This window comes from Rhipicephalus microplus, chromosome 3 (genome assembly GCF_043290135.1).
Source record: "Rhipicephalus microplus isolate Deutch F79 chromosome 3, USDA_Rmic, whole genome shotgun sequence".
Classification (NCBI taxonomy): Eukaryota; Metazoa; Arthropoda; class Arachnida; order Ixodida; family Ixodidae; genus Rhipicephalus; species Rhipicephalus microplus.
The window spans coordinates 143,286,399-143,309,217 of record NC_134702.1 but is presented as its reverse complement, the minus strand read 5'-3'; the positions used below and the strand labels follow the sequence as shown (position 1 = coordinate 143,309,217).

Sequence of the window (22,819 nt, the reverse complement as noted above, 5' to 3'; positions counted from 1 at the left end):
GCCAAGTTTGAAAGAAGTCTTCAAGAAAGTACTATTACGATTACTTCGTACTCGTGAAAGATGCAGCCGTTACGTGTCTAAGGTAGGCTTGCACCAGCGACTGCACTTCGATATACCTTGTTACTGTAGGCTGCGATAGAGCAGTGACTAAAGAATTCAATTTGGTACAGTGTAACAAGCTTTTAAATAAAACTGAAACATAAAATAAGCAGTGTACAACTGAAAACTACGCATACAAATCAATACGTATTGAAGAGATAAACCACTTATCACCGCGTGGCCCTTCGCTGAAATTGGAGGTAAACATGAATTCAACCATGCTGTATCTACAAGAACAATTAAAGCAAACAACACTGCCATCTGTTATCGTTCAAGTAAAAATAAAGTCTTTTATCAAGAAGGCTCGTCTATCGCAGACACGGTGGCCCGAAATATCCCCTAAGTACTGAGAACAGTAACGAATTGAGCGTACACTCAGTTAAGTGGCACTGATGTTTCACGAAAAAAAGGCTCATTCGGTATTCAACACAGCATCTATTCTGCCCATAAATGCTTACGCTCTAGCTCATTTCGTACATCAACGATTAAAACAATTTTAAAATTATTTATCCCTAACATAACATTTCGGGCCTTTGGGTTTATCCCCTTGGTAGGGATCATGCAAAAAATATATTCCAAAGCTTTAGGTCTCATTGTACTCCGTGAATGTGGCTGCCCTCTGTACATCTTCGAAAGAAGCAAACAGGATTTATAGCATAAGCCGTACACTCACCCTCAAAATAAATCCGAAATATCTGTCCAGAATGTCCCTTTTCAATTTAGCACATGCTTCTTTAATTGTTCATTTGAGCCACATTGATCTTTTGCCTCGGGATACGTCTACTTGCCTGGCTTGCCCGAAGCACCTAACGTTTCGTGCGCGATTTTGAAGGGCCGTTTCAACAGCACCATGATTATTATACAGTGCACAGTGTTTCTGATGGACTTGTGAAAGCGGAATTGCCCATGCTCGCAGCATTAATGCCAGGGAATGTGCGACACCATCACATGCAGTGTAACTTGTAAGTAATCTCTGCAGCCCTTGATCATTCGAGGGAAAATAATAATTGTAGACCTCTTCAGTCGTACATACAGCGAAACAAATTATTTCATGAAAAGTGTTTAGTTGATCATGTATCGACACAAAACGTGAGTTCTTATTTTTTTTTCTTTTTCGAATTGATCTTCAGGTGCTTGTCGTTCCAGGCGACATAGCTGTGGAGAACGACGTCGCCAAAGTGGTCGAGAAGACTTTGAAGCACTTCGGAAAGTTAGACATTCTGGTGAGTTCGATGGCTACGTGCAGTTGAACGATCTGCACTTTCGGGCTGGAAAGAAGATCGGCGTTTCCCGCAACTTGGAATGCCTCTTCCTGGTCGTCTGCAGGCACCTTGCAACAGGGGAGGCGAACTTCTAGAACAAAACTGTTTATTACAAGCAAAATTCAAAGGTTAAATCAGATCAGGTCCACGCAAATTATTGCGCAGCGGTGGCCGATTCCCGCCTCGCGCTCCTCTTCATTCCCCATACATCTTGTTTATAAACAGTCGTTGTATGGCATGGAACCATTGTTCGAATCCCTCACCCTGTTTCGATCAATGAGTACATCAGATCGTAATACCTAAAAAAAGAGGCAAGGCTATCCTAGTCTACATTGTAGCCGCCCCCTTTTGAGCCCGTCCTGTACATTTTTGGAGCAACACTGTGCAACAACTACAGCAGTGTCCCAGAGTCTTTTGTTTACAAATTGCTTCTGTTTGCTTGTAGTTGGCCTGGCGCGCCGACATCACACGTGAGTCCCTCAGCTCGCCAAGATGTCACCACCTCCGAGCAAGTTAACTTGCCCTTCGCCCCATGTGCACGGAAATTCAAAGCGAGATCGCTCCTTGTTGCTGGCTTTTTGAAGCAATAGATTGCCGCCGCCGAGGGGTGCTCTTTGTCAACAAGCAGGCTTCCTCTAATAAACAATACCACCTGGCACTTAAACGCCTGTCCTCCCCCGGCGAAACGAGCATTCTCCTCTCGCTCAACACTTTGAATGAAACCGGGCTGGCGTGGCAACATTCCTCGCCAAACCGCAAATTGCCTCCGAGGGTTGCGCCCAACACACAGCAAAGTTAGCCTTCCGTGCCGCTCCAGCTGTGGCCCACGTCTCCATCATTCCCCCAAGTCGCAAACAACGTGCGCCCCTGGGCAGGTTCTTTGCACATGCGCGGACCTCTCCCGATGTACACAGATGCATGGCGGAACGAGCGGACGTCCTTCAAAGGAATGGTTCTTCTGCCCCCACGCATTGAAACGAATGCAGTGGTGCCAGAACGGGTGCAACAAAACCCTTCAGCAATCCGAACACGTGTTTTACGGGCTAACCACTGACTCAACCACGTGAGAGTTCGGCTCGGTGAAGTTAACTGCTACCGACGACTGTACATACACAGCAAGGCACTACGTATTCAATGGGAAATTTTCTCGTCGAGCAAAGGAAACTCAAATGCACTACTGTTATTCAGTGCACTGAGCCTTATTCGGTCATACGGCTCTAATAAACCTGTAGGAAGAAATATCAATAATACACAATCGTGGTAAGCTCATGTTCTTTGTAGTATTTGGCTGAGAAGCGCTAGTCGTTGATTGCGCTGCGAGCTTTATCTCGCGCGTACAGAATTGACATTGGAAGAACAATATCAGTAATACAGATTCAATAATGAGATTGGTACTAAAGGGCGCGAGAAGTCGGCTTCACAGCACAACCTAACAAGGCTGTTCGTTGTAGGATACAGATACAAGCAACACAATTCCTCTATGCAATTGTTTGGACGCAGATCTCATGTCCGACTTAAACCAGTAAATCTAATTGTGGTACTGTAATTATAACAGCCTTTGATATAATCACGTTACCGGCCACCAGATACTGCGTCACTTCTTGCTGGCCACGTAAGTTTAATTCCTCTGAGATAAATTAGATCGCTGCAGCAGTAACCTAATGCCGGCGTTTTGTGGCACAATTGCCATAATTTAATACACGAATGAAAACAAAGAATAAGGTGTGTGGTTCAACCATTTTCCGATGGACCGGACCAAAACGCTCTCAGAACCAATAGTACCTTTAGGTGATCAACAACGTTTGCCCTAGCTATATTGGCTATGTAACTATATTTCCCATTTAAAACTAATGGCTATTTTTCTGAGCGTCATTTGAAAGCACAGAGATCAAGCATTTATTTTGGACGTTACCAAGGATATTGGTGCGACCACAGCACGCCGCACTACATTACTGTATTGTTCACGGAAACACCCCCCAGGGTACGATCAATTTATCCCGAGTTGTTATGACTTGTGCGCCTCGAGAGATGGTTTCTCGCAATGACTTTTTACGAGACTAAATATTCATATTCGTGTGTGATTTTTGTTGTTTTGTGGCGGCCAAAAACATTAAACTGATGAAAACCAATCCCTGTAAAGTGTTTAGCTACTTTCGCAGGCACTGCGAAAAATGGAAGAGAGACACAGAACATAAAAAACCTGTACTAACTTTTCATATATATCCCCGTAAAGTTCCTGCTTTGATTCATTCAAGGCACCATGGGTTGTGCAATAAAGGTCAAGGTGCGTTGTCACCTCTCTTCGTACAGTCATTTGCCACTTCTGTAGATGCTACGGAGGAACTGGATACGGTGGTCATTGCATACGTTGCCCTGTATAGTAGCCACAATAAACAAAAATGGGTCCTGCCAAGCACAAACAAATTGTAATTAATCAGTAATACACGTCAGGAATCCATGAAACCGCACCAGCCTCGCAAATGCATGCGAGGAAATAGGAAAACCCACGTTTCAGTCATTGCGAGCGTATATTTATATTTATAGCGCCATGTTGGTGCATGCGCACTGGAAGCCAGCTTCGTTGTTGTCCTAGAATGAGGACCCAGACGTTATTGTTAGCAATGAGAGATTCGGAGTCACCACGAGAGCCTTGGAGCGAGCGCTTGGTTTGTACCAAGCTAAATGTGTCAGTGACGAACGTGAATGCCCCGCATGACTCTGCACCGGAAGTCCGTTATGCACGTATCCCGCAAAGTATTCATACGAATAACATTCTGATTACATTCTGAACGTTTCTGCGGCATTGACTATGAGGATGGGGTCGGGGTAAAATGCAACAAAAAATTTTGAAATTGTGAATATTTATTTTTATTTCACTCCTTACAAATAAACATCAAAGCATAAACTTTCACTTGGGTAGAATGTATGTGTTACATAAATATTGCCATGTGGCCACCACTGAAAACAATATTACGGGAATAAATAAAAAACTGCTCCAGATGTCTCATTTTACTCCAACCTGCAAGGCCAAACGAAACGCTCCGTGGGCCAAAACAAGACAGTGTGAAAAAAATTCCTTCCTTCAATATTTGCAGTAAAAATGCTTGAAACTCACTCTGTTGGCCCTTACGCAGTATTAAGAAGCCCAGTTCTTGGGTTCCATGCATTGCATCTACACAGAACGTGGTGTTATGTTTCTGCGAAACTTCTTGTAGAGCACACACCACTAGTCTTTCTTTGTGCTAATTCTGTCTTTTGTTGAACGCTTGCGCCTCATGGGATTGTTCAATATTTGGATGCTCAAGATGTTTTTGACGTATAATTTTCACCTATTTTGGGCGTTTTGATGGAGAACTATTTAGGCGTTTCAGGATTTTAACTTCGATCACCGGGCTTTGTGAGGCAATCACTCTAAAACTGGGCAAGATTCAAATTTTTCAGCGCTAGTTTTTTTTTCATTAATGGTATAAGAAAAAACACTTTAAAACTCAATCCCAAGATGTGTTTGTGAGCGACTTCACTAGCAGATTCTGCCATTTTCCTACGCGTCTCTTCAGCGCATACATGGAAACACGGAAGAACATCGATGAAGCGCGAATGGGGGGAGCCATGTCCTGAACGGCAATCAGTGATTTTTAAATGCTAAACATTTCTTAGCGAACTTCGGTGATTTTCAGCGTAACTATCTATTTATCTATCAATCTACCTAGCCGGCTACTTCTTTTATCTCTCCTGGCCGTTTCAATTATAGTATCAATACCAAACTGGGTATGGCATACCACGACTGTGCGAAGAACATATTCAACTAGTCATAACATGAAAATCTGATGTGTGTGTCAGGAATGCCATGATTTACATTTCGTGGTTCTGCAGCTCTTGCGGTGGTAGCGTTGGCATGGCATGTTCCAAACTGGTATGGTACGGCATGATTGCATGGCGAACACAAGCGACAGACCCTAACATGAAAATTCTGACATGCGTGTGATGTAACAACATGACTACATGCAACGCTCATGATGCGCTCGCGGCCGTTTCACTAGCGTCCCAGATACCAATTTTGGTATTACAGTAGGTGAAAAGATGACGAAGGTATGTAACTGGTGCAAACAAGATTATCATGAGATGCGTGTCATGTGACAACATGACTACATGCCACGCTCATGATGTGCTGACGGCCATTTCGCTAGCTTCACTTATACCCCATTTGGTATTTCCAGACGTGAATGGATGTGGAAGGTATGATACTGGTGCAAACATGGTAAACATTAGATGTGTGTCATATGCATGCTACGCTCATGATGCGCTCGCGGCCGTTTCGCTAGCTCCACATTTACCAAGCTCGGTATTACGTGACGCGAACGGACGACATAGGTAAATATAACATCGAAACATGATAATCACGACACGCGTGTCATTTAAAAACATGACTACATGAAACACTGATAATGCAATCGCGGCCGTTTTGCTAGCTTCACATATGCCAAATTTGGTATTACGTGGCGCCAATGGGTGACAAAGGTATGTGACTGGTGCAAACATGATAATCATGAGATGCGTGCCATGTGAGAACATGACTACATGCCACAGTCAAGGCGCCAATACATTTCGACGTGACGTGGTGCGCTTGCACGCCGGCGTTCACTTCGTCGCGCCACGCCAGCGTTGCCACTCCAGGCGCCATTGACGCGTGCGCGTTTCAGCGCATCCGGCGTCCCTCCGTCACGAAAATAGGCAGACGCAGTGTTGTCTGGGTAACGCATCGGCACGAAATGCAGCATGTCGTATTTCGCGCCGGTTGCCGTCGAGGCGCGCCGACGGACGCTGGTCGTGTTTGGCGTCAGACTATTGAGTGCTTGCGTTTTGCTAAGGTAGCGTCGCTGTGCCCAGCGTGTGCGCGCGTCAACGCTACGTTGGAGTATATTGGGCCTTTCAAGATGCTCTCGTGGCCGTTTTGCTAGCTCAACATATACGAAATTTGGTGTCAGGTGATGTGAAGAGATGACGAAGGTAAAAGACACATCAAAACATGATAATCATGGCACGGAAGTGATGTACGGCATCATTTAGCTCAATCTCGTAGCGTTGTGCCTATTTTAAAGTGACATATCAACATCTTTCATTCGTGCATTGCATAACATCGATTCCCACGGTACGTGGGATCTGCCAATCTATTGTACGGAAGTTTTGCGGACCTACATAAACTATTTTAAATTCCTTATGTATTTGTGGGCCACCGCACTTCTCCTACTTCAGCATTATTTGCACAGACATGTAGTTATTAAGCATAATTTTGAGAGTTTCTGATTTCTAGAAAAGGAAGGTAATGATTCGTAGATGTCAGTAATAAATTACTCTTTGTATTAGGCGCTATACTCTGCACCACCTTGTCCGGAAGTTCACACATTTACCCTCTCGCTTGCACACTCAGCTTCATAGTCTGCGGTAATACCTTAAGCATGCACGCACGGAGAGGCTGCAGAATCAATCCTTCCACCTAGGATTTGTTGCGTCAAATAGTTATTTGTGACTGTCATGATGCAGCGTGGCGCAGCACTCGTCAAAGGGCTGAATATAGAGTCGCCAGTGTAAGGCGCCATCGCCAATTTGGGTATTGCCGCAACATTCAAACGGGGGATGTGGCAGGTACAAATTTTGAGGGAAAAAAACACCCAATATATTATTGAACACTTTCATTCGCATAATAACACATACATTCGTTATTCATTACCGTACGGTAAATTTCGGCCAGTTCATTGAAGTTCAAAAGTTCCCTTATGGTAAAGTTCACGCGGGCACACTTCTCAGCCGACACGGTCGATTTTATTGCAATCTTCCTAGGGTAAATTAGCAGCGCTAGCTGAAGCATTTAGTACCAAGATGAAAGGTGGGCGCTATATGCGACTGCTCAGTGGCTTATCAAAATCAATGGGTAAACGTGTGCATTGCACAGTGTAATGAAACATCAGCCCCCTAGCCACAAAGTGGGATCACGAGAGTGCCTTAAATATTGATGGAGTGAAGGATCATGGTCGTTTATGCTAGAAAAATAGAAAAAAGGTGGAACGAAAAGAATATTATTCTATCAATTTCACCACAAAAGGTTGGCAGAAAAATGTAAATATTTATTTTGAAGATGAAATAAGTTTGAACGTTCTAGATTTCCCGTTTCCCGCAAGGTCATCAAATTACCATGCCGACAACAGATCAAGGGAAGCTACCGCCGTCCCTTGCGGAGCCCACCTACCACGCTTCAGGGCGCATACTCGAATCCGACGCGGTGCAATCGCGATATTTACCTGTAAACCATGGTATTTTCTAAAAACAACTACAGTGAACTCAGGCGCTGCGATCGTTCAGCTACCATGGAAATGATGGTTAGTACACCGATTTGCCCAATAATCGTGCCCATGGTATTCGAACGCAATTTCGGCCTTCTTTATTGCTATATTTTTGTTTTACTATAGATAAAAGAACAGATCGTTATGAATTTTGCGTCGTGCTGATTTGAAATGGTGAGGTAGATCAGCGTAACTGCTTAACGTTTGCTGAACTTCGTCTTGCGGCAAAGTGTATTCAGGTCATACGGAGCCAAACCAAGTCGCAATAACGAGTGAGTGAGCAAACTTTATTTAACCAGCGAATTGAGGCGTGGGCCTAAGCCGCACCAGGGGCGGTGAAGAGACCCTGTCTCTCAGCCCATGCCCGCTGGATGGCCCATATTTGATCTGTGCGATCTGAGCTGATCAGCGCGGCTCTCCACCGCGCCCCAAGCTGTTCTGGGGAGACTGCATTGGCGTCCTTTATCTGTGTGCATTCCCATAACATGTGCTCTAGGGAGGCGCGTCTCCTGCTACATAGTTTACACGAGTCATCTGGGTATAGTTCGGGGTAGATGCGATTTAGGAGCTTCGGATTGGGAAATGTTCTTGTTTGAAGTCGCCTCCAGTCAACCTCCTGAGACCTGTCTAATGTGGAGCTAGGTGGTGGAAATCTGCGCCTCGACGTTTGGTAGAATTGGATAATGTCGCAGAACCTAAACATTCTGTCCCTCTCCCACCACTCATCTCCTCTCAGTACCTCATGTGAAGCTCCATTGCGAGTGCGGTAAGTGAGACCTCGCGCTACGCGGTGAGCCTCCTCGTTGAGGTTTTGAATGGGGGACGCACACGGGGTGTGGGCTGGGAACCATATAATATACCTTTCTTCGAATTCCTCGGATGATATGAGATTTGCCTTGCGGAGGAGTATGTTGGCTGCCTCGGAAGATATTCCTCCTCGTGCATAGTTACGGATTGCTGACTGCGAGTCGCTGATGACATACCTACACTTTGGGGAAATTATGGCCTGTGCAATAGCCACCTCTTCCGCGATTTCTGAATTATCCGAGCGTATGAAGGATGCGTCTACGCATTTGCGGTCATTGTTTATTACTACCGCAACGTAGGATTTGTGACTAGAATACTCCGCTGCGTCTACGAACAACGCATCTTGTCTCTGCCGTAGGCCTTAGGCAGAGTTCTAGCGCGGCTTTCTCTTCTGCCCTGATTAAATTCGGGGTGCATGTTTTTGGGCAGATTGGGGACCAGGATCTTTTCCCTGATCACCTTTAAAATCGACACTTTACTTCCTTGTTGCCTATGGTAATTTATCCCCAACTTGTCAAGGATACTCCGTCCTGTGCGCGTGCTGGCTAGCCTCTCAACCTGGCCAATCTGTTGCGCTTCTATCAGCTCCTCTAAAGTGTTATGTAAGCCCAGTTGAAACAGTTTCTCGTTGCTGGTGCTATCTGGAAGGCCCAAAGCTTGTTTGTACGTCTTTCGTATGAGTGCGTTGATTTTGAGTTTTTCGGCTGTATACCAGTTTAGATATGGCGCTACGTATATAATGTGACTTATGGCGAATGAATAAATAAGCCTGATGACGTTAGCCTCTTTCATGCCTTGGTGTTTGTTGGTGACTCTGTTGATTAGCCGTATTGCGTTGGTGACTTTGGTTACTAACCTCTTGACGGTTTCACCGTTTGTACCCTTAGACTCTATGATGAGTCCAAGGACTCTGATTTGTTGCACTATAGGAATAGTCCTGCCGTTTTTGGTGTGAAGTTGGATCTCTTCGTAAGCACGGTCCCGGTTGTATCCCTTGGGTGGTCTGCCTTTCAGTGTGGGGCGATATAGGAGGAGTTCGGATTTATCTGGCGAGCACTCGAGGCCAGTACCATCAAGATACTCCTCAATAGTGGTGACGGCCTCTTGTAGTCTTTGCTCTATCTCTCCGTCACTACCTTCACATGCCCAGATGGTGATATCATCTGCATATATAGAATGATGTATTCCGTATATTGAGTTCAGCCGCGCCGGGAGTCCTATCATTATGAGATTAAACAGCATTGGCGACATGACCGAACCCTGCGGGGTACCAGCACTGCCCATAGGCCTTTCCTCAGATCTCAGTTCTCCCATTACAATAGATGCCGTTCTGTCTGTTAGGAAGTCCTTGACATAGTTATACGCCATTGATCCTAAGCTTAATTGGAAGATCTGATGTAAGATAGCCGTATGCGATGCTTTGTCGAAGGCTTTTTTAAGGTCTAACCCTAAGATCGCCCGGGTAGCTCTTGTTTTGTTGTCTAGAATCTGCTGCTTAATTTGCAGCATGGCGTCTTGCGTGGAGAGCCGTGTGCGGAACCCCAACATGAAATCTGGGTAGATTTCGTTCTCCTCAAGATAAGTGTTGATTCTGTCTAGAAAAGCGTGTTCCATCAGCTACCCAGCACAAGACGTTAGTGATATGGGGCGTAAATTCGATAGATCGGGGGGTTTCCCAGGCATGGGGATGAGGATTACTTTAGCTTTTTTCCACTGTTTTGATATAGTGCCCTTGGTCCAGCACTCGTTAATATATTGCGTGATGTTCTCTATGGCTTGGTCGTCAAGGTTCCGTAGTGTTCTGTTAGTGATCCCATCTGGTCCCGGTGCAGGTTTGGTGTTTAGCTTCTGTAGCGCGGCCCTGATTCCAGCCACAGTAAACTCCTCATCTAAGAGCTCGTTCGGGCCTCCGGAATATGGTCCGTGCTCTATGACAGGCATGGCGGGAATGTACGTTTTGCTAGCCTCAGCGATAAAGTCCTCCTCACTGCCGTTATACTGGTGCACCAGTTTACGCAAGGTTTGCTTGTGTGCTGATTTGGTGTTATCTGGGTCTAGCAGGTGTTTGAGCATGCGCCATGTCTGACCAGCATTCATTTGGCCATCGAGACTATTACAAACTTGGTCCCATTGCTGTTTGCTTAGCTGCTTACAATGTTCTTCGATCTGTTTGTTCAGCTTAGCTACGCGCTTGCGCAAGGGCCTGTTGTGCCTCTGTCCCCGCCATCTATTCTGCAGTGATTGTTTGGCCTCCCACATGTGTGCGAGACGGCTATCAATCTGCTCTAGGGGTGGACTTGAAGTGATACTCCGCGTTGCCTCGCTGACGTCGTTATTGACATCTTTGATCCAATCTTCTATATTGCTGATAGGGTCTTGTTTTTTCGCGTTTTTGACTTTCCGAAACTTATCCCAGTCAGTCCATCTAATCTGTCTCTGAATTTTTGCGGTAGCCATGGTTTCTATCCTGATTTCTAATATTCGATGATCACTCCCCAGATCATCGAATGTGTTTTTCTGTTTAGCGGTCCCCGCGTTACGAATTAACGTTAAGTCTGGAGTGGTGTCTCTTGCAAGCCCAGTTCCCATACGCGTAGGGGAGTCGGGGTCAGTGATGAGAATTAAGCCTGTTTCTTGAATATCCTGCCATAGCGTTTTTCCTTTGGCTCTTGTGTATCCGTATCCCCAAGCACTGTGCGGAGCGTTAAAGTCTCCACCTATGACGAGTGGATTGGGTCCCGCTATATCTACGGCCTTCTTAAAGAGAAGAAGGAAGCGTTGTCGTATGCGTGTGGGATTGCTGTACAAATTCAGAATAAATATGCTCGGAGACTTTTTTCTTTTAGGGGCAAGTTGTACGAGTATATGTTCAATTTCTGTGATGTGGGTGTCGTGGCAGATTGCTACGAGTCCCTTCCTTACTAGAGTGGTTAGTGTTCTAATATCCCCTGTTGAGGGGCCGATCGCCTGATATCCCGGTAGCTTAGCTAAAGCATGGGTTTCCTGCAAAATTAGAACATCCGGTTTGGTTCTGTCTCTAAGGTGTTGTTGCAAGACTGCTCTCTTCCCCTCATAGCTCCTGCAATTCCACAGCCAAATATTTCAGTCCCTTTTTCTGGGCTTCCCTATTTTGAGTTGGCTATCGAAGAGGGAGGAGGGTGAAAGGAGGCAGGCCTCATGAAATTAGTTGATATAGCCACTGATGTGGTGCCCTGAGATAAGTGTGAATTTCCTTCAGTGCTTATCGGAAGGTTGACAGCTGGAAGTACCGGACGTGTCCAAGGGTTGAGATTGGCTACGTTAGCTTCGAGTTTTTCTAGTCTATTTATGATCATGGATATTGCAAGCGAGAAGTTGTTGGTTGCCTCTGCCTGTTCCTTAACTGCTTTCTGTATTTCGGGCAATGCTTGATTAATGTTCGAGGTTTGCGCCGTAGTTTTGTCATTAGACAACCGATCTTTCCTTCTAAGAGGTGGCGGGGTACATTCCCCGTCCTTTCGGTTATCTGGCATTTCTTCGGGGCGCTCTTGGGCCGCGGAACGCATTTGACCAGAAGTTCTATTTGTGCAGTTTTTAAGACTTTGAATTTCCCGAGTAAGTTGTGATATCAATTCTCTAAGCTCAGCGTTTTCTTTTTTCAGCTCCGCTATATCACTGACATTATGCGCAGTCTCCCCCGAAGGCTCAGGGCGCGTCCCTTTAGCCACGTCTGACCAGCTCACCGTGAATGCCGAGTTACTTTGATGGCCATAGCCACCCTTTGGCATAGACCGGGATCGATCTGGAACGGGATGTAGTGCGCCTTGTCGGTCACGGAGACTGGGTGGTGTGGCCGCGGGGCGTTGCGCAGGACCAGGACCTTGATCTGGACCCAGGCGTTGCCCTCGTCCGGAATTTGGACCTCCCGCGTTCGGTTGGCTTGGTGGTAGGGGGGTAGTTCTCCTCGAGCGTCTCTTGAAGTTGTCGGAACCACTGGCGTTGTTTTACGATGTAGGGTGTCTTGAACTTGGCCTTGCAGAAATTGTCAGCCGTGGGATGATCCTTGCCGCACAGCTGACATCGTGGCTGACCTTGGTGGTCCTCACTCGGATCAGGTGTTCCACAACCCGCACATAGCTTGTCGTTTGGCCTCCAACACACGTCACTCCTGTGCCCAAGTCTGTTGCATTGTTTGCAAAAGTCAACTTGTTTCCTGTATAGTGAACAGCGTGTGAGCACTCCTCTGTACATAACGTGCGTCGGGACTCTGCTGCCGTCAAAAAGGACTATCACTGTCGTGGTGTTGCCAAGACGTTTCGCTGCGATGGCCGTAGGATTTCGGACTGTAATAATAGCTGCGGTGATGTCCCGTGGGGTTTCGTTCAAAGGAACTCCTTTGATTACACCTTTGGCAGTGAGTTCCGGGGCCGTCTCGTATGCTCCCACCTCATACAACTTGTCGTTGGCTTTCATGTGCTTGATGCCTTGGTACTTATCTGCATGGTCTTGGTTTGGGGTGCTAACGACCAAGATGTTCTGAAAATTATTCGGACAAATCGTGTCCGTCTCTCTTTCTTCATAAGGAATCTCGGCCGCTTCATACACAGCTTTGTCTAGCTCCGTTAAGCTGAGCTTGGATAACTGCAGTCCTCCTCTTGGCCTTATAACTATCTTGAAGTCACCTGTCGGCAGTCTTGGCATTTTGCTGGCTCTGGTTATCCGGGATATCAGGTTTTCACCGCACGTTCTAGGTGTTCGGGTAGGGCTAGGGCTACCACGGCGTTCCTGGCTACCTTTCTTCGCACGTTTTCTGTATCGAACTTCTGTCCACCCGTTGCCTGTGTCATCTTCTTGTTGGGTGACGTCTTCGTCTTCCCGTCGGGTGGCGTCTTCGTTCTGCTGCGATACCTCCATTATTGATGATTACGGCCTGTATGGCGCGAACGCCGAGGCCTGGCTATCGTGAGGCCACCCCAGTCGACGCGGAGCGCCGGTCGTAGGAGTAGTAGACGCTACTTGGTGGGGGCTCGTTTTCGGTCGTAAAATCTCAAAAAATGATCACCCACCTTAGAATATGGTCTCTTCGGATTCTCGGTGACGAGAAGAATCAGATGGTATATAAATCCGAGCGGTGCCTGGCTGTATTCGCTGCGAAATCATTCTATGAGAACGGAGCCGACGTGAAGAGCGTCCATTCACCTCGGTGACCGCAGCGCCTCACCCGCAATAACGAGAACCAGACAATTTCGTCACTGCCTATCATTCCTATATGTTGGATGAAGTGCTCTGCATTGCAGTTCCCGTAGACACTAGCGCCAGAGTGTCCTCTATTGTACTTATAGGAAAATATATGGTGCGTAAAACATGCCCATGCAGCTCAGGAAACGAACTACTCTCGGTAAATTCAGAGCTCAATTCATCTCACTGCCAGACGGGAATCGCTCCTCCAGTAGTGCCTTCGCCTCCACGACCACCATTTGCGACCGGTATCGCACGGAATAATCGTGGCGCGGCGTGTCGACTATACACGATGCGACATTATAAGAATTGCGTGCTCAGCCATATATGTGTTCTGTCCGAGGTGCCCCATCGCACTTGTACCATGCCCATAATGATTGTCAAGCGAGTGGCACACTTATGATGAACCAAAAATGGAACGGTTCATATTGATGATGAATGATGGCACAAAAGCGGAGCGTGAGCACTTAGTTTTTATGTCTTTGACACGGTTTGCATTCACGCTGTTGCTAGCTAACAGCGTAATTCTTATGTGCGCGAGTTTTGTGGCCCTGAATATTCAAAAATGAGAGTATTGCAGAATGCGCATTGTAAGCCACAGATGCACGTGCCTGCAATGTCAGTGAACGACGTTTTGGTTATGGTACTTTGCGCCAAATTACTGAGCGCTAGTAAGTTATGAAGTTGATAATGAAAGGTGATGCTACTCTTAGAAAAAAATGCATTCAGCTTCCAAATGTTGACGATGTCGTGGTAGTCAGTGTCGGTCGGGTGCCCTACTTCGCAATTCAAGATCACCTTTGCTGAAAATGAAGAATTTCACCACAGGAATGTGTAGTTCAATAAAATTTTCTTCCTTCTATTTCAGGTGAACAATGCTGGTATTCCCATGCAAGGAAAAGTCCAAGATGCACCGATGGAAAATTTTTACCGAGTCTGGGACACTAACTTTCGCGGTCAAGTAATGATGACGCAGAAGGCAGTGCCACACTTACGTCACACTAAAGGTACGACTGTACATTGTTTTATAAAAGTACAATAGATTGACTCTAGTGTAACTGTTTATGGAAGCTGTAACGCACTGCACTTCAGCCAGTATGAGAATTATGCGTAGTTCACGGATTTGTTGACGAAGTTCAGCAAAGGTTTAACAATTACGCTTCAACACCTCGGCCTTGTTAGGCTTACCAATTAAGTCGGCTCACGAAGTGAATCATCTTCCGGCTCACGAAGTTCACAACTATCCGTTCATTTATACTCGAAACAAAGCCTAAACACTGCAATAAACAAAGCTACATAAGTAGGCGTAGAAGGAAGGTGTTTTCGCCTGTAGAGTGCTCTCCTCGTTTTTGTTCTAGCTGTATTTGCGCCAAATGCCACCCACAATAGAATACCAACTCGCCCTACGTTCGGTTCATCAAAGGTTTAATTAATATGTCCGACGGATGACAAACGCATCCACGAGCGGCAAACGTTCGTTCGGCACAAATGCACGATTACTCCTCTCGTGCCGACACTTCATTGTTTTCTTTCTTGAATGACTATTGAACACACTCCGTGGCCTGAGGTGAATAGTTCTATAAAATACCATTGTCGAGGGATGTACAGAGCCGTCCAGTTCTACCTGAACACCGCGCCGTGCGGCCAGCGTTCAGGTAGAACTCTACCCAACATGGCTGTAGTTTGCGGGATCGTGCAGCCGGCGCCCCAGCCGCCGCCACTGGTGTGCCCGTCACTTCGAACTGCGTAGTATTTTCAGCTGCAGCCACCGCGTTGTCGAAGCTTTGCTGAGAAAGTCATTGACTCTAGCATGTATTATATCTTACACTGGGTGTTGAGAAACGCGTGTGCGGCGTATTTTTGAAGGAAAATGATTTTTGAACGCTGGGCACATTATCTGCTGTGGTGTGAAGAAATGCACCTGCGACTTTGTGAACGCTGCTCGTGCCACGGTCGGGGAAGATCAAGCTGCCTTGCTCGTGTGAAGCAGGAAACTTCGCCTTTGACTGCACGGCATGTTTACAGCGGCATCCAACACAATTTGTGATTCTTAAACTGAGCAAACAAACAATAAAGAGTAAATCATTGCTACTACAACTCGCAGTACCTGTCCGACTACGGTAGCTCAATACCGAATTCAGAATAATCGAAGTAAAGACCTCTAGCGTCCAAATACAATGCGCCAGCAAACCGCCAAAGTAAGGCCGACTGAACGATGTCACGAGCTGGCTGTGCGGGCATCCCCCAAACGACAGTTACGATGACGCGTGGCGGCACCACCATCTGTGAAAGTTGCAAATACGAGTATGCGCCACAGGCGATCGACAGTTCATATCTGGGCAAATTGTTATTTAAATGCAAAAGCGTAACAAAAGACAAACATCGGTAGCATACGTGATTCAGACGAATGTGAAGAACAAAGTTAAGATCTTCGCAAAAAATCAGAGCAGGTCTTCTGCATGGCAGTCCGGTATTCTACCAAGATAGCAATAGCTGGTCTAGAAACGGCGTCTTTAGAACGCCTCTACGCAGGTGTAACGTTGATGCAACGTCAACTGTCATTGCAGTGCTGGCTATCTAATATCATAAGCAAGCAATAAACACAACATCTGTACTCTTATCATACGGGCGTCATGTCAGGTTAACGCCTGTGGTTCAAGTGCTGGCTCCGCTTTTCTGGCAGTCTGATAAACTTAACATTTGCTTTTCTATGAACCAGCAACCTATATGCGAGCGTTCACCATGCCCAGAGGCATAGGCTAACGCAAGTTACGTGTCATATTACTGCTGTTTATGAAACGCTATCGTATCACTAAGTAAATTTTGTTTCAATAATACTGATGAATGTTCTCTAACAAGAGCGCTGACGTTAGTCAAGCGATATCTTGACCTCTCAAAAGGAGTGTTGTCTACATTCGCCTGGTAAGACGACGATGTGTACAGAACTAGAACACTTATGAAAACACGCTAATGCGCCTTAATATAATATATATTGCTCATTATAACAATGCACGACATAGAACTACTGACTGCTTCGCATAAAAACTATTCTCACAAGACAAGGGACCTGCCAATGTTTATATTTTCGCTTTGAGAGACGATTTCGAATTTTCGCTCATTCAGAAGGGCAAAGCGTGGATCGTACCCTTGAAAACTACTCCAAATGCGGAAGATCATTCTCGTTCACTCTTGCCCCAAATGTCGCCTCTAAAGCATTTTCTCTTTAGTTTGCAAACCTTTCGTAACTTACCACGTTAAGTTTCTGGGATGAAAATTTCACTCTACAAGTTTTGAGCTTGATCGCGTAGCCGACATAATCATCACTTTTTTGAGGATTAGAAGAAAAAGCTTGTGTTTTCTAATAATAACAAATAAAAGCCGTTGAAGCCAATGTGTAATCTCCAGATTATTGCACTCATATTTTTATTAGCTAAAATGAATCAGCAGAACCACATTAACCACAAAAAACTGCGCTTTTCAAAGCGTTTTCTAAGTTGAAAATAGACTAGTCATCTGATGTGTTGTTTTTATATTTTTTTCAGGCAGCATTGTCAACGTTTCTAGCATATCATCGCTGACTACGGTAAGCATACTTTATGGGCATACAAAGGTTGTGGTCGTCCTTTCCTTGCTTAATATTTATACTTCATAAACACGTATATGATACATACAGAGTTTACGTTCACTGCAGAGTAAAAACATACACGGAAAAACTTCGCGCAGCAGCGGAAGCCTTGGTCACCAACAACTTGATTGAGTATGTTGACGACGCCTTTCCGAAGACGCCTTTCCGACAATCGCGGTGGTAGAATGTGCTAGCTGGCATGAAATGATCTGGCCCTTCCTGTCGTTGCCATGTCATACACTCTCAGGAAGACAGCGATGTGGACTGCGGCGCCTGGTTTCGCTTGTCTTCAAACGCCGTTTTCCGTCTATTGTTTGACGCATGCGCGGTGCTTCACTCTGGGAGGATTCCGATGATCGTCTGATTTGACTGGTTTGCGGACAAATGGGACCAGATTAACGACGGATCAATGAAAAGTGCAAATAATTTCCGGGACCAGATAAACATCCGAATTATCTGATTCATCAAATAAACGAGCGCTGAATGAACGAGCATTTATTTTGGCGTGCTTGCAGTAAGCGCTAAAACACGTGTCTGTTGATTTATGATTACGCGCCTAATTTCCATGTTTTTTTTATTTGCTTGTTCAAGTTTGTAGCTGCAGCTCGCATAACAGGAGTCGTGCGGGCTGGAGCTGCTGATACAATTCACAACACCTTTAGCTTCAAAAGGTTGTTGTGGAAGCTAAGGGAATTTTAGCTTATTTCACGCAAACGAAAAGCCTATTTGGACAAGGTTCTTTTGGATGCAAAGGATGTTATGAAGTCTCAGGCAAATTGAAAAGCTATTTGGACAAGCAAAAGAACATTACACTCCCAGTTGTGAAAGTCTTGACGCACAAATAGGTGTTTGGCTTTCTTGAAATAGTTTTAAATGTATAAATTTTCTACAGCAAGACAAGGCATGCGGTGTAATTAGGTTAATGTCAAATAAGAAAGAAAAATGAGTGGCCACCGGAAAGAGCTGCCCGAGTGGCAGGATGCGTCAAAATTACTTCATAGTGGATTAAGCATTCAAGATTTAACTAAGACATTCTCGCGGTAATGATACTCGTTCAAGTGCGACGAACAATTGGTCAGGCTCTTTTAATGGAGTCCATGATGTTTATCCTTCAAGGGCTAGCTTAGCGAGATTATGTGGTCGAGTAATTTGTAAAGGAGGCACTGGTAAATGTGCACAATTTCTGAGTACTACATTGAAAAGCAACCATAATTTCTTTGCGCGCTGCGTTTTTGTAAAACTCATGGGGAATACCTGATAATTTTCAATAAATGGATGCTAACCGCATGGTGGTCTAGTGGCTAAGACACTTGGCTTCTGACCGGCAGGCCGCGGGATCAAATCACCGCCGCGGCAACCATATTTCTGAACGGAGCCGAAAGTGCTTGATGCCCATGTGCTTAGATATAGGAGCACGTGAAAAACCACCAGGTGGTCAAAATATTCGCAGCCTCCATTCATGATGATATGGGGTTTTAGGTTGTTAAGCCAGAAAAGTTATTATCATTTTATGAATAAAAGAAAAATTTTCGCATAATATTTATTTGAAAATAAATGTTTTGTTTAACAAAATTGTCACCAACCTCAAAATCACGCTTGAATCACTGCTCCTTAAGCCCGTTGGCTAATGTTCTCGGTATATTTTTTTCCTTTTGAGGAAAGGCGGGGAGGGGGAGGTCTTTCTTTCAAGAAGTTCCCCACCACACTACTTATTATTTTAAGTGGAAGAACTTTGATTGATTGATTTGTGGGGTTTAACGTCCCAAAACCACCATTTGAATATGAGAGACGCCGTAGTGGAAGGCTCCGGAAATTTTGACCACCTGGGGTTCTTTAACGTGCACCCAAACCTGAGTAAGTGGAAGAACTTTAACTGACACTGTTTTTACGAACTCTTTTAACAGATACCCAATACTGCTCCATACGCCGTTACCAAAGCGGCTCTGGACCAGCTGACACGATGTGCTGCACTGGGTATGTATAGTTGTGTGATTACAACAGCCCCTGTCTGAAATTTTAGCAGCGCGTGGAAGCCCTTACAATACATCATCAAGGAATAAATGTGCCTTAAAATACGCACAATGGATGCGTTTTTTTTCCAATTTCAACAACTGCGATAAGATATACGCCATGTCGGATTTGGTTACATGATGATCACTTGAAGAAATAATCGATTCGACTAAAGTGGATGATGAAAATCCGGGATGTCAGTTATCCAGTAAACCATTGCAGCAGTGTTGATGAGAAGTAGTGACAGCTACTTTAAGGCAAATTACAGATGCCTAAACTTTCTTGCAGGATACCATATACGTTGAAAGCCATCCATAATGTGTGAAAGTTCGGCTGTAGACAATATGGCGCGCCCTGCCATAAAAAAATTGATAATGGATGACCAATCTACTATCAATGTTACCATTTTAACAGCAAAAATGATCTTCGAATCTTTCATGTGCGCCAGTCATCGCATAATGGGAACGGGTAGGTGCTACTAGTCAAGAGTCTTACCACTAGCCACAACGCCCACCATTACTTCAGCCACTTATCGCATATCATTCAACCACTTCATTCAATTTCATTGAACCGACTTGATTTAACACACTTCAATGCTGCTTCATACCACATCATATAAATTCTACCTCATTCAACCAGCGCGTAGCGGAAACTCATAAAACAGCTGCGCTGTTTGATAAGTATCTGCTACTCGTAGCTGATTGAATTTTTCACTCGCCGAAAAGTGAATATTCGCGCAAAAAGCTACGCTAATTGAGGCATGTAGCTGGCGCACGTGCAGGAAGCCTCTGTGTTCATTCGAGTCACCAATTGTGTTTTTTTGCATGATAGCAGCGTAGAGATGTATGTATTTGATGAAGGCATCATCATCCCTAAGACCAAGATTAAATTTGCCGTATAGTTTTTTTATCAGGCGCACAAGGAAGAAAGCCTTCGTTCAATGCACAGACGTACCGTTTCATCCGTTTTGATGAACACAGCAATGAAACCTGAACAATTCCAAAAGACATCAAAGCTTTGGAAGAGATCTCGGGCAGTAGTCCAACAAAAATGGGTGCCAATGTACGACAAAAGTAATAATAAGTATAACGTTATTTGTAGTAACGAGCGTTTAAAATTGTTAAAAAATTGCTTCATCTTCCACTAAAGGGACCATGTGTATATGCGAAGCAGTGGGTGCTAACGCCTACACTGACGTTGACGTTGACGCTAGCGCTCATCGCGGCATCGCGCGTGAGAGAACCCCAGGGAGACGCAAACACGCAGTGATGGACCGGTGTTTTCCACTGAAACATGCCAGTCGCTTCTAGGGGCCAATGAGAGACAAAAGACTCAGATTGGACACAGAGACCCTCAGTCCAGTTTTAGTTAACGCGCATGCTGAGACTTTTTAATTTTTTTGTACAGCAACACAGGAGAAATCTCCCACCGGCAATACCTTCAAGGTCAAGATCTAGTGCCTGTATTTACGGAACGGCTCGTGAATGGTTGTGCAGCGCGAGCAGTCGGTTTTAAAGAGACACTAAATTCAAATAACAATTTATGTCAGAGCAAAAGCTCAACGTATGATAACATCTAAAACGACAATATCATCAACAGTGCCCTACTTACCATGAAATTAAGGTAAATGCACAGGAACACAAGCGCCGCAGTAGTACAATTTAAAAATGGTCGCGATGACATCAGACAGACCGCATACAATTATTCACTGGTAATCCATCTAGCTGCACTAAGCAAAGAACATTCCGTGCATCAAGAGACCCAATAAAATGCTGCTTGTTCGTTTTTGTTTGATTCGTGGGAAAAAGAACCGCCGGACGTTACTATGGGGAATGGCATGAGTGGTTCAAAAATTCAATTTTCGCGTGGTTAGACGGGACACTTTGTGCCATCTAGCGGGGCGCAGATGAAACAAAAGCGCCTGCGATCTTGAAGTCAATGGCGGGAAATTGATCAATGGCCGTTGTTGCTGCTGTGGCTCCCGCTGCTTTCGTTCTGCTGCTACAAGCGCAGTAAAGCCGGTTAACGTTGTGCATGGCAACAGTGACGTTAGTTGGTCCCTTCAGTCCGCTTCTTGAGGCGGGTAATTTAAAGTGCGCTAACCAGATGCGGAGCACTAAAACGTGATTTTATTTCAGAATAGGCCCTTCTTTGGCACAAAGGTAACACTACGAGATTTATGGACCACCATTTCAACAATCAACTTCGACTTTATAGTTGAACTTAGTGTCCCTTTAAGGGCGTAGCTCCTTACGCTGTGCCTCAGTCCCACCGTTGTTGTAGCCACCCCTTACTTCTCACAATGTTCACTAGATGGCGCTGCACTGTGGCAGTACGTAAAAGTTCTATCGAACTTTTAAGCAAGAAATAGCCAAGAAAAAATCTATGATAATTAGTTGTCTACGGTTTGAGGCCAGGACGGGAGTATTGCGAACAAAGACATATCAGGCCAAATACGAAGGGGTAGACACGGTATGCAGTGCGCGTGGAGAGGAAGAAAAAACTGCCGAACACTTGATAATGTTCTGTAAAGGGCTTCACCCTGTACTTTAGGTTGATGGCACAGAGTTTTTCAAAGCACTGGGGTTTAGGGACAGTGAGGGCAAAATATATATTAGGCGGGTAGAATTAACTGGAAGGTGGTTATCTGATTGGTGGCTAAAGTCAAGGCACGAGTGAAAATTGAACCCTTCGCTGCAAAGTACGAATCCTCAACCTCACTATTTAAGGGAAAAAAATAAATCTAGTTCTTGGTTCATTAAGTATTACGGCTTGGTGGCGCTAGCCACAGCCCGATCTAAAGGGTACAGCCATATCCATCCATCCATCCATTCAACGTGAAGTGGCCAATAGATGGCCTGGAAGTACGCGTTGGGTGTGGTTTAATTTGATAGTATCAATAGAATAGCACGCAGACAGACGGATGCACAGACAGGCGGAAGCTTCGCCCCACTCATCATCATTCACTCCGTAGATATGCTGTGAATTTTTCAGTCAAAAAACTTGCTAGCAGACGTTGCCTGCGTTAGCGTTGCGAGGCGAGAGAGGAAAGGAACGTAGAATAGGAGGGCAGAGAGCGCGCATGCGCAATGAAGGTGTCGGCGCCATAGGGGCCTGCCCGGAGGAAGGGAGGTAAGCGAGCGTAGCTTGGCGGACGCTCCCTGCGTAGGCGTTGCGAGCAGAGAGAGGAGCAGCAAAGCAGAGAAGAGAGGACGCGCATGCGCAATGGGGTTGTTAACACCACTAGGAGGAATGCCTAAAGAAGAGAGATGTGGTTGAAAGCGCAAGCAGGTAGTGAGAGAAGTGGAGAGAGTAACGCGCAGCGGTTAGGGAGATGAAGCAGAAGAATGGCCCATGCGCAGTGTGAGTGTTGATTGCTGAGGACAACGCGGGACATGTTGCTGCTATAAGCTTCAGATGTAAAAATAAGGTAAAAATCGATGAAAATATGATAATACTTA

General features: G+C 45.3%; 1 protein-coding gene across 1 annotated transcript in view; it reads left to right on the top strand.

Annotated features, from left to right (window-relative positions):
* Positions 1 to 1,030: 1,030 nt before the first annotated feature.
* LOC142802982 (glucose 1-dehydrogenase 2-like) overlaps positions 1,031 to 22,819 on the top strand; it is a 34,440-nt gene continuing 12,651 nt past the window's right edge. The window contains exons 1-5 of the mRNA XM_075888073.1: positions 1,031 to 1,054; positions 1,230 to 1,322; positions 14,592 to 14,730; positions 17,266 to 17,306; positions 19,253 to 19,322. Of these exons, the coding sequence (XP_075744188.1) occupies positions 1,031 to 1,054; positions 1,230 to 1,322; positions 14,592 to 14,730; positions 17,266 to 17,306; positions 19,253 to 19,322 (367 nt within the window). The remainder of the gene's footprint in view (positions 1,055 to 1,229; positions 1,323 to 14,591; positions 14,731 to 17,265; positions 17,307 to 19,252; positions 19,323 to 22,819) is intronic.